General features: G+C 51.1%; 1 protein-coding gene across 1 annotated transcript in view; it reads left to right on the forward strand.

Annotated features, from left to right (window-relative positions):
• The window catches only part of LOC133349354 (phospholipid-transporting ATPase ABCA1-like), an 83,285-nt gene extending 71,404 nt beyond the window's left edge, over positions 1–11,881 (forward strand). Inside the window, exons 43-49 of the mRNA XM_061562712.1 lie at positions 1,273–1,379; positions 3,132–3,273; positions 3,679–3,813; positions 4,210–4,313; positions 5,010–5,102; positions 6,081–6,324; positions 7,708–11,881. Coding sequence (XP_061418696.1) covers positions 1,273–1,379; positions 3,132–3,273; positions 3,679–3,813; positions 4,210–4,313; positions 5,010–5,102; positions 6,081–6,324; positions 7,708–7,809 — 927 coding nt within the window. The 3' untranslated portion in view covers positions 7,810–11,881. The remainder of the gene's footprint in view (positions 1–1,272; positions 1,380–3,131; positions 3,274–3,678; positions 3,814–4,209; positions 4,314–5,009; positions 5,103–6,080; positions 6,325–7,707) is intronic.
• The last annotated feature ends 816 nt before the right edge of the window (positions 11,882–12,697 follow it).

Below are 12,697 nucleotides of genomic sequence, written 5' to 3' on the forward strand. Positions count from 1 at the left end.
AATTCGTATATCAAAGCACTTGTATATCAGTTGTGATCACGTGACGCTCGGCAGACAAAGCGTATACACGCACTACTCGTACTGCAAGACCTCGCTCGTTAATCAAATTAATATTTATTTTAAAATGTTGCTCGTCTTGCAAAACACTCGCAGACCCAGTTACTCGCAATCCAAGGTTCTACTGTACAAGGACGGGTCTCTTAGAATTTCTCTTACTTGATACAGCAATCGTGCTGTGATGGTTCCACCTGAAGACGGAAGCTTGTCTTGCCTCTGAAACGTCGTGATTTTTATTTTACTTTTATTAATTTTAATTATATTTTTTACCTACGTGACTTTACCGAAAAAACCTAAGAGTAGGCGTAGCGCCGTCGTCGTTTTTAGACACATCGCCTCTGTCAAATGTTTCGTGAACTTTCCGCCGGGACACCCCACCACTTCTCACAGGGCAAAGCGTGACCTCCAAAATGTAACGTCGCGTCGTTCATGGCGAACCGTGGCGAGCTTTGTTTTCTTACTTCTGCGTACCAGCTGTAGGCGCGGCCACGTGGGTGACAGGCCTGCGTGGCGTACGCGCGAGTAGAGGGACTCCTCGTTGTAATGTGCTAGGAGATGCGTGCCTGAAAAGTGCCATGGCGAGCTGAAAGAAGCGGTAAGCGAACAACGCTTTCCCCGTAAATAATGTGGGGACGCTAAAGTTTGGCGAGATACGACGTACTACGACGCACGTGCGGTGAGATGGCGGGACAAATAACTGAGGGTACGCCGCGGTATTGCTGTGTCATTCCGCTCAGCCGAGTAGCTCAAGAAAGTTTTCAAGTTTCAAGTTTATTTATTAGGTATAGCCCTGTGAGCCATTCGGCTCTTGAATCGGGTGCAACCGCAACAAACAAAAAACTAAAATATGAACAAGAAAACATCTTAAAGTGACTATGTGACTAAGTGCAAACAGAAAATCCGAGAAAAGACATCAAAATATTGCAGAAAAAGCACCGTACACCAACACTGTGTGCAAAAATCCCATTGGGATGCAAGTCGTCAAACAACGCTCGTCAGAAACCATGCGATAATGGGGGGCGCGTTCTACGTTGTGCAAAAAAGTGTTCCCAGAATGGAAGAAAACCACGTTATAGCGATAGCGAGTTGCGTGAACACCGCGCGTAAAGCGAGGACCTGCCGTATATGCTTAAGTACGAGCACACGCACGCACACGATGGTACGCGTCGGTAAACGAGCGGACGGGCCCGGGTCGGTCGTCTCTCTCCCCTGCAGTGCTTCGGCCTGCTGGGCGTGAACGGCGCGGGAAAGACGACGATGTTCAAGATGCTGACGGGCGACACGGACGTCACGAGCGGCGAGGCCTTCCTCACGGAATACAGGTGACGGGCAGGACGCACCGTGGCACGTGGCAGAGGCCAGCGGCTCGAGTGAAACACGAGAGGGCATCGTGGGATGTTCACAAGTTGATTTCCCACCGAGGAAAGCACCGTAGAGCTAAGAAACTGTTTTTAAATGGTGACTCGGCCACAAACGAAAGCTCCAAGCGAAGTGGCTCGTCACGTGTAAGCTTATAGCAGCCAAATAATCTAGAGGCCATGTTGTTGATTCTAAAATGTGGAGGGGAAAAAACCAGATGACCCGGAGAAAAATCCACACGTCCCACAGGGAGAGCATGCAAACTCAAAATATACAGCAGGTGTCAGCGTCAGGATCGAACCCATTACCTCCTGTAGACCAGGCGAGGGAGTTAACATCTCACCACCGTGGCAGCATGGAGTCTTTAATTTTCCATTCAGGAAGGAGATGTGAGTTTTTCCACAATTTACAAACAAGCTTAATCATTGCAATTATGTTGTAAAATTATCTTTACACTTAAACTCGAGTGAGTCCGTTTAAAATAAAATTATAATAAAGGCTCTACCTTTTCTGGCAATAATGCTGGTGTTAAGATGTTAAAACACCAAAATAGACACATTATTCCAGGAAGGCCAAAGCCTTTTTATTATTACACGCTTTTATTTCACTCACTTCGTCTGTTGTATCCTCAAAAAATAAATCTTGTAACTCAATTTTTACACACTTCCCAATGTGCTATCGACTGCAAACTTCGTATAGGTATGTCATACTGATGACAACACGATATTCCATCATAAAAAATCCAAAACATATATTTGAAAACTTTTTACACGCTTTTATTTAACTTACTGTATGTGTTGTATCCAAAAAATGTGTAAGTCAATTTCAACCGTATTCCCAATGTCGTATCGACTGCAAACTTGGTATAGGTATGTCATACTGATGACAATACTATATTCTATCATTGAAAATAAAAATATATTTTTAAACAATCTTTTTTATGGCTCTAATTGTCCACGTTTACGGCTCTAATTGTCCACGCTCAACTCACGTTAGCTGTTAATCACCACGTGATCCCTGACGTCACAGCAAGCCTCGGGGAGCCACGCTCAGGGGCGGGGGATGTGGAAGGAGGGGAGGGGCGATGGGGGAAGGGGGCAGGGGGAGGGGCAGCTCAGACAGTACATTTCATTAAAGCGTGTTTTTTTTTAAAGTATTTTTTAATATTTGTTTTTTCATCTTAATACAGTACTGGCAGTCCCATGGCGATAACAGCACCATACCTGCACACAGCTGCTTCTTGCCATGACTATCATTATTGTTTGTCTTTAGCGTCTTCACAAGCGTTGGGAGTGTATGGCTGCCTCCCGTGTGTTTCTCTTCTCCTCCTCGTCCCCGTCCTCTTCCTCCTTGCTTTGTTTACACTCCTGCCTGGTCACACGGTGAACTTGGGTCCGGTTTGCTGGTCCAGCGAAGTCGTACGTGAAATGTCAGGTTGCAATTACGATGGAACGGTTCCGCGCGCGTGGCATCCAAACGCGTCGTCGTGTTCATTGTAGAGAGGTCGTCTGAGATCTACTCTAGACCATGATCGTCTTTGTCTCTAGACCTCGATATTTCCCGTGGGAGGCCAGTCGGCCGAAATTTCGAGATACTCCTTTCGTCCCCAGCAAACCATTGTTCAAAAGTATATTGTGAATTTTTTTTTACTTACGTAACCCGAGTTTGTGTTTTTGGTGTAATTTCACACTCCTGTCCGTGCCGCCACGTGCCAGCATCCTGACCAACATGCGGGAGGTGCACCAGAACATGGGCTACTGCCCGCAGTTCGACGCCATCAACGACCTCATCACGGGGCGGGAGCACCTGGAGTTCTACGCTCGCCTGCGCGGGGTCCCCGAGAAGGAGGTGGCCACGGTAGGTGCCCAGCGGCGACCCTCGGGGTTTCTCTGCAGTGCCGCCCCATTTTGTTATCCACCCATTAGCTGCCAACCCCATACCTCTCAGCAGCAGCAGAGCATGGTTGGCATGACATTAAATGAGACAAGCTGTGCTCTAATCCTGCCGATGGTTAGCACGGTCGGCTACGTACGGTGCGAAACAAGTTCAACAAGCATGCATAAAAGGTGCGTACCACGATATTGTCCAAGGCGCGTTGGCGTCACGTGACCAGTTCACGTGCACAAATCCACCAATTGCGGCCATCCGACCGCAGAACTTGACATTGTTGTGGGCCGCCAGAGGTCGTGGTCGCACCACCCGCACGCTCGGTAACCACGAGAGCCGTTTAATCCCCAACGCCCCCCCCCCCCCCCGCATCAGGTGGCCGAGTGGGGGATCCGCAAGCTGGGCCTGATCCGCTACGCGGACCGCTCGGCCGGCAGCTACAGCGGTGGCAACAAGCGCAAGCTCTCCACGGCCATGGCGCTCATCGGCTGCCCTCCCGTCGTCTTCCTGGTGAGACGCGCCGCGCGCTCGGACTCGTGCCCTTCGCGTGGAGGGGCGATCGTATTGTTGTTATTATTACATTTTCACACGCTTGTTGAGCACGGGCCCAAAAAAACGCCGGGCGGCCAGCGATGATCAGAGAGTTGATACGTTTCGCGAATTTGGTGGGTGTATTGGTGCGTGAGTGGGTGTTTTGGTGCGTGATTGAGTGAGTGAGCAGGTGAGCGGGGTGGGGTGAGTGCGTTGTTGAGAGCCGCCACAGTGTGGTGGTGGTGGAGGTGGTTGAACACGGTACAGGTGAGATGACACGGTCGGTGTCTGGGGGACCGAGTGCTCGCCACACGCGGAGGGCTGGTCACGTGGAGGCTGTGGGGGCAGACGCTCAAACGATTTTTGTCTCCGCAGGACGAGCCGACCACTGGGATGGACCCGAAGGCGCGGCGCTTCCTGTGGGACTGCATCCTCAGCGTCATCAAGGAGGGGCGGTGCGTGCTGCTCACCTCGCACAGGTACCGCTCCCTCGCCTCGCTCGGCCGCCCAACCGCCCACTCGATCACTCACCCACCCACTCACTCAATCACTCACCCACCCACTCACTCGATCACTCACCCATCCACTCGCTCAATCACTCAGCCACACACTCACTAACTCAGCCACACACTCACTCGATCACTTAGCCACTCACTCACTCAATAACTCACCCACCCACTCACTCAATCACTTAGCCACTCACTCACTCAATAACTCACCCACCCACTCACTCAATCACTCAGCCACTCACTCACTCAATAGCTCACCCACCCACTCACTCAATCACTCAGCCACTCACTCACTCACTCGATCACTCACCCACCCACTCACTCAATCACTCAGCCACTCACTCACTCAATAACTCACCCACCCACTCACTCAATCACTTAGCCACTCACTCACTCAATAACTCACCCACCCACTCACTGAATCACTCAGCCACTCACTCACTCGATCACTCACCCACCCACTCACTCAATCACTCAGCCACTCACTCACTCAATAACTCACCCACTCACTCACTCAATCACTCATCAACTCACTCACTCACTCACCCATTCACCCAACCACCTACTCGCCCAATAACCCACCCACACTCACCAACTCAGCCATTCACATACCCACTAACCCAATCACCCACCCGCTCGCTCACCCGCCCGTGTGCCCGTGTGCAGCATGGAGGAGTGTGAGGCGTTGTGTACTCGCATGTCCATCATGGTGAACGGCAGATTCCAGTGCCTGGGCAGCGTGCAGCATCTCAAGAACAAGTGAGTGGGCGACCTGCATGTGGCAAAGACAAAGATCCCCCAGAAAGCCTTTACAAGACTGTTGGGGCAAGTGCTGTTAGCGAACACTTAATGAAGGCCGGCACGGCACACGACGTCTACATAGCTGCCCCAGGTGCTCATTGTAGGCTGAGTCAACCTAGGGGAGGCCCAGGACCTGTTCAGATATTCGCCACTGGGTGTTGACCGTGAGTTGTAATCGAGCTCGGGTCGCCGGAATCGTAGCGCAGCACACGCAGCTTACCGCTGCACTACCGCCCCAGCACACACTCGCACTCACAAAGACAAAGATCCCCCCCCCGTATAGCCTTAACAGACCGTTGGGGCAAGTGCTGTTAGCGAGTAGCACCTATGAGGACCGGCACGGCTCATGAGAGGGTGGGTGGCCAGCACCACGCACTCACAGTCACACACAGTCACACACAGTCACACACAGTCACACACAGTCACACACAGTCACACACAGTCACACACAGTCACACACAGTCACACACACTCACACACAAAGATCAAAGATCCCCCTTATAGCCTTAACAGACTGTAGGGGCAAGTGCTGTTAGCGAGCACCTATGAAGGCCAGCACGGCACACGAGGGGGTGGGTGGACCAGCACCACGCCCGACCGCCTTTGTCTCCCTAGCGGCGATGTTTACCCATCGCACTAGGTACTCATTTTAGGCTGAGTCGACCTAGAGGGGGCCCGGGACCGGTTCAGATAATCGTCACTGGTGTTGGCCGTGAGCGGGAATCGAACTCGGGTCGCCGGGTTCATAGCGCAGCACGCTAACCGCTACACTATCGCTCCCCACTCACACACTCACACACAGTCACACTCACACACAGTCACACTCACACACAGTCACACTCACACACTCACGCACAGTCACACTCACACACTCACAGCACCGTCTGGTTTCCCTGGTAACGTCGCTGGGTGGCGGCGGTGGTGGTGCCGCTGCAGGTTTGGCGACGGCTACACGGTGACGCTGCGCGTGGCCGGCTCCCCGCCGGTGCTGCCGCCCGTCGAGGAGTTCATCGACTCGGCGTTCCCCGGCAGCCTCCTCAAGGAGCGCCACCACAACATGCTGCAGTACCAGCTGCCCTCCGCCGAGTCCTCACTCGCCAAGATCTTCAACCTGCTGGCGCTGCACAAGGAGGAGCTCAACGTGGAGGACTACTCCGTCTCACAGACCACGCTCGACGAGGTGAAGCCGGCTCCACGGCCGTCGCGCTCGCGGTCCCCGATGCCCGCCCTGGTTAATACTGCGGGCGTCTTGAACGTAAATCGTAGGGGGCGCTGCGGTGGCGAGATGTTAACTATCTCGCCTGGTATACAGGAAGTGGTGGGGTCGATCCCGACTCTGACGCCTGCTGTATATTTGGAGTTTGCGTGTCTCTCTCTCTCATCATCATCACGGTGGCTGGAAGATGTTAACTACCTCACCTGGTATACAGGAAGTCGTAGGTTAAATCCCGACCCTGACGCCTGCTGCTGTATATTTGGAGTTTCCACGTCTCTCTCTCCCCGTAGTTGCGTGGCTTTTTCCTCCACATCTTAGAATCAACATCACACGTTTACAGTAGTTGGCTGCTATTCACGTGATTATCAGCCACTTCATTGAACGATCATCTGTGGCCAGGTCACTTCTGAATAAGAGCTATGTAGCTCAGTGGGCCTGGTAAAATAGAAATTGTAGATTATTTTTGTGGTGACATGGCCGAGCGGTTGCTCGTTTTGCCGCTCATTGCAGAGGATCGCTGACCGAGTCCCGATGGCCGCCCTGGTTAATACTGCGGGAGTCTTAACTGAAAAGAGTGTAAAGATTTGGATGTATGTACATGTATATGAATGTGCCGTTAGCTCCTCACGATTTCGACCACGATAAAACAGGACGTGTTTTCACAATTGGGGCTGTTCAACGGCTCTTCCTTGTATTTACTTCCGCCTCCTCCAAGGTCCTTTTCCACTGGCACATCTGAGCCGAGCCAGAACCAAACCATGATGCGCTTGGGCTCCACAGAGGGTGTCTAAGTCTGGCAACTGAGCCAAGCGGGGCCAGGGGCCTTGGTCGAACGCCGCTCTCGCCGCTCGAATTGTCGCTTCAGTGCTTGCAACTCAAACATGGCGTCAACGACAAAGGTCCCCCGCCCGCCGTGCTGTTAGCGAGCAGCTAATGAAAGCCAGCACTGCACACGAGGGGGTGGGTGGCCAGCACCACGCCTGGCCGAGTGGCGATGTTATCACGCACCGCACCAGGTGCTCATTTGAGGCCGAGTCGACCAAAGGGAGAAGGCCCAGGACCGCTTCAGATACTCGTCACCGGTGTTGGCCGTGAGCGGGAATCGCCGTGTCCTTCCCACGCGCGTCGACTTGCCCATGGCTCTCGCGCGTGGAGCTGCAAGGCCTCTGGTTCTGCGATGGGGGGAAGCAAGAAGCTCGCGCCTCCCTGAGCCACGCCGCGCCGGCTCTACGCGGGCCTCGCCCGCCGCTCGATCAGCCGCTCGCGACAGGGCGTCCTCGTGGACGTGCGCTGGAGACTCGCGCCATTGATCGCCGTGTCTCCCCATCCCGCACCCGCCCTCCGCAGGTGTTCGTGAGCTTCGCCAAGCACCAGCACGACGGGGAGGAGTGGGAGTCCCTGATGAACCAAGCGACGATGCAGCAGCAGCAGAAGGACACGGAGCTGTGAAGGCGCGCGACCCTTCCCGAAGGCTCACCCGCGAGTCGACCACGGTTTTATTTTTTTCCCCTGATGCTCGAACCGTGGGTCACCCACGGCAGTCAGAACTTCTTACGGCCATTCACCACCGGTTCGAAGGCATCGCTGGGAGAGGCATTCCTACATGTTCGGTGTGAGGTGCGGGTATAGAGTTCCACGGTGGCGAGATGTTAACTCCCTTGCCTGGTATACAGGAGTTCGTGGGTTTGATCTCGACCCTGACGCCTGTATATTTGGAGTTTGCATGTTCCCTGCCTCTCTCTTTTCCCGTAGTCGCATGGACTTTTCTTCGGGTTCCTCCGGTTTTTCCCTCCACATTTTCAACTCAACACCATGCGTTTTAGAGTGTTTGGCTGCTGTCAACTTAATCGCGCTAATAAGCCACTTTATTAAGCTATCATTTGTGGCACTTCTGAAAAGAAGGCTAAATAGCTCAGTGGGCCTTACCTGGTCAGATAAAAAAAATAGTTGAGTTCATTCGGGTCTGTTTGGGTTGGCGAGCCAGAGGATATTACTTACAGCCTGCACACCACATCCAGTATACGTCTCACTATCGCTGCAGCTACAGTGCGCGTGCTTACACCAGTCTACCAAGTGACCCAGAGTGTAGTCGGTGATAAGTGAAAAGCTTCGCTCCCGAGACATCTAGAGTTGGCTTCCAGCTTGTCCGAGATGGACACCGTCCATACGATTGTGGAATCTCCAGGCTGGGCTCGGGGTTTCAAACAGGAAACTGCGAACTCGCCGACTTGAGCGCTAAAACAACGTGGATCCCGAAACTTGCCGCTCCAATTGGTGAAAGTTGACACTGCAGAGCCAGAGGCCTCCACGCGCACGGGAAAGAGACAAGTCGACACGCGTGGGAAGGACACGGCGATTCCCGCTCACGGCCAACACCGGTGACGATTATCTGAAGCGGTCCTGGTCCTCCTCCCCTAGGTCGACTCAGCCTCAAACGAGTACCTGGCGCGTTGTGTAAATATCGCCATGAGGGAGACAAAGGCGGCCAGGCGTGGTGCTGGACACCCACCCCCTCGTGTGCCACAGTGCCGGCCTTCATAGGTGCTCGCTAACAGCACTTGCCCCAACAGTCCATTGAGGCTACCTGGTGGGGGGGGGGGAGGCCTTTGTCGCACTTTAGAAATACGGCCTCAGTGTGCTGGAGATGTTGTTGCGTGGAGCATTATAGGCACTCGGTGAGATTAATTTTATTGTTATTGCTCGTGTAGACTTACATGGACTTTCGGTTTAAAAATATATATATTGTTTATGCTACAAAGTAATGGGCTCTGTTCCTCCGCAAACGGCTGAGAAATTTTTAAATGAGCCTCGTCGTAACATATATCGGATAAACAACCAACATCCACCCAATCCCCAATTTCGTTGCTATGTAATCACTGGGCAGTGCCGCTTTGTCAGAAGGGCTGCGTCCTGAAAAGTACGAAAAAAAAATCCGAGATTTTCTTTGCGGTTTCAAATTGTCTGTGGGGGGGGGGTTCACGCTCGGCTCGCGATAGATAACAAAGTCGCGTGGTCACCAGAGGAGCGGTAGATTGGGTGGCCGTGGCGATGTACAAGCTGGCGGGGCTACCACCTCGCCGTGTGTCCCGGTTGAGCCTCCCAGGAATGTGGTACACTGTGAAACTACTGGCTATCTGTGAAACTACTGGCCATCTGTGAAACAAGAGCTTTGCATTTCGATTTAAAGCTTTCGTGACTGCAGGGATTCATCTTCTTGTTTCTTTCGGTAAAGTCACGTAGAAGGGAAGTAATAAAATAATAAAAATAAAACATAATAATTTTATTGTTTTATTTTTATTCTTTTATTACTTTCCTTCTACGTGACTTTACCGAAAGAACCAAGAAGAAGAGCTTTGCAGCTAAATCGGATTCCTCCGGTATAAATAAAATATTCTGATTCTGGGATCCTCACGTTGTTCACCACGACCTTCTTGCATCAGAAACACAGCCCGTGTGCGATTGTGCAGTGGAAGAAATACAAAATCCTCTTCCAGTGGAATTGTTTTCTGTCACCGGGCAACTTTAATTAGGTGTTGCCTTTAGGCAGCGCGAGACATCAGAAGAAAGAAAACGCCGACTTAAAGAATGTTCCCAAAGCGTCATCATTTTGCACTTTCAGATATCGTACACGTATATATTGGAATTTATTATATAAAATACTGTTATTATAAACGTAACTGATATATATATTCTACAGAGCATCCGTGCGTTGCGTTGTTATTTTTTTTATGGTAAATTATTAATCTCTTGGGTATTTGACCGTTGAAAATCTTGTGAAATGTGTGAAAGGATTTTGAGTCCCACGTAGGCTTTTGCCCAATGGCTCGGGTTATAACTTGCGCCTTGGCTCAGTGGGCCTTACCTGGTCAAATAAAAAGTTTTTAAAGTTAGTTTCAACTTTGCCACAAATCCATCGCATCAGAGTGCAGCCCAGTAATATAACGCCGACCACATACAGCCCAGCTCTCTATCCACTGCTGGATGACAGCCTCCCAACGCCAAGGGCGGGTTTCTTGGGGGCTCTTTGACCACACTTCACCACGCTGGTCGCTGCAGGTTGCTGAAGGCCCGGGGAGCATAGACGTTGGCAACGTAGGCATACAGTACAACAATGGATTGTGCTGCACTGCCCTCTGTTGCCCACGGTGTAACCCCGCAGCAGCCTATAGCACCTGTGCTGTGTGGCGGTGCTGGTCGCATATCGAATTCGCGATCGAACAATGATTCGTCCGTCTTCTTGGTTCTTTCGGTAAAGTCACGTAGAATGGAAATAATAAAATAATAAACAGGTCCCTGCGGGGTGGGCTGGTAGGAACGAACAAATGAATGGCTATAATAAAATGAAATGGCGGGGGTACGATACGAAGGGAGAGTTTGATGCCTAGTTCTAGGCTTTAGGCCTAGCTGTAGGCTTTAGGCCGCTGTGAGTTAATTTTTAATTCCAATGTTTTAATTAAAAACTATCTCAGGGAATTATAAGGGAATGTTACACTTGTTTAGCCAGGAAAGCCTCACTGAGTCTAAAGGTTTTTGTAGGGTCCTGCCAAGTGTTTGCAGTAGGGGGCGATGTTGCTACACCTAATTGTAGGCTGGTTCACTTCGTTCCTACCAGTAAAATAAAACATAATAAAATAATTCTCACGACGTTTCGGCCACAACGCAAGCAGCCGTCCTCAGGTGGAGAACAGGTCTGTCGAGAAGACAGAGTCTGAATGACACACCCCAGGCTTGGAACGTCTATTTAAGCTGGGACGGAGGGGGGAAGAGCGCCTTGACAAAATAATTTTCATATCAAGAGGAATTTAGCAAATCGAAATTTAATGATTCGTCCGTTTCGCGAAGCTGCAAATTGTTTTAACAACAATGACGACAAGAATCGCATTTATGAAGCGCCTCTCATGGAGGACCTTTAAAGCGCTGTTACAAGACACGGCGGCAAATATTCAGCGTACAAATAACTCGTGAAACAAAAAAGTAAATAGATGTTCATATTAACGGCTACTATTTGATGAGATGTGGTGCATCCTGGGTGATTTGGTTATAGGAGTATCTCTGAATCGTATTCTTAGGTTTTTTTCGGTAAAGTCACGTAGGTAAAAAATTTATAAAAGTAAAATAAAATAAAAATCACGACGTTTCGGAGGCAACACAAGCTTCCGTCTATAGGTGAAACGTCGTGATTTTTATTTTATTTAACTTTTATTAATTTTAATTTTTTACCTACGTGGCTTTACCGAAACAAACTAAGAATATGAATCCTTGCAAGTCACGAAAGCTTCAAATCTATAATCTCTGAATCGCATTACATATCGCTGCGGTTGACACAAAAGTGTGAGCTCTTGGTGGTTCCACTTTTAGAATCAACAGCTGATGGTGCTGCAATGTGGCGTTTGTGCATTATCCGTGTCTAAATAATAAATATATGTTGTGTAAAACTTTGCGTGACGCCGTCGTCATCGTCGTGAGCCATGTTCCATCCACTGCTGGATGAAGGCCTCTCCCTGCCATCGGTCTTGCCATGCCCCAATCAAGCACTTGCATCGCAGCCCTTCTGGATGAGGGCCCTCCCCACACCGCCGTTCACGTTGTTGGGGGCTATTTGACCATACTTCACCACGCCGATCAGTGCGGTATTTGGCAAGGCGTGGGAGCATAGAAGTGCAACTGCACAGTAATTCCTCGTTGAACGCGGTAGGTGCGTTCCTGAACAGTGCCACGTTAAGCGAAAACTATTTCCCCATTAAACACATTCCTCCTGCGGAGGGAGCTGGTAGGAACGTTGGGTTGCTCGGTCAATGGCCTGCAGGGTCAACGGCGGCGTGGTGTATTCCGCAAATATGCCCGACTGTGAGGGCGGGCACAAGCCGGCGTGAGTAGGTGAAACGTTGAGTTTTATAAGGGCACCACGGGGTGACCGGCCCCACCCCACCCAGCCCCACCCTCCCACCCAGCCCCTCCCCACCCAGCCCCTCTCCACCCAGCCCCACCCCTCCCATTTTTGGATGCACGACGGACGGACGGACGGACACAATAATCCCCTGTGGGCTGGTGTAACCAGGAGGTTCCTACCAGTATAATGTTAATGATAACATTTGGCGGGATACGCTGTAAGACTACTACTACGCAAGCACACGTAGTGAGATAGCGGGAAAAATCACTGAGGGTACGCCGCCGCGTTACTGTATCATTCCGCGTACTATATCACTCCGCTCAGTCGCCCAGCTCAGGAAAGTAGTTCTTCCACCGCTCAGAAACCGGATTATAACAGGACGCGCGTTATAACAGGACGTGCCTTCCGCGTTATAACGGGCCGCTCGTCTTGTGCGAAGTGTTCCCT

This window comes from Lethenteron reissneri, chromosome 4, assembly GCF_015708825.2.
Source record: "Lethenteron reissneri isolate LAM-NWPU_2019-01 chromosome 4, ASM1570882v1, whole genome shotgun sequence".
NCBI lineage: Eukaryota > Metazoa > Chordata > Hyperoartia > Petromyzontiformes > Petromyzontidae > Lethenteron > Lethenteron reissneri.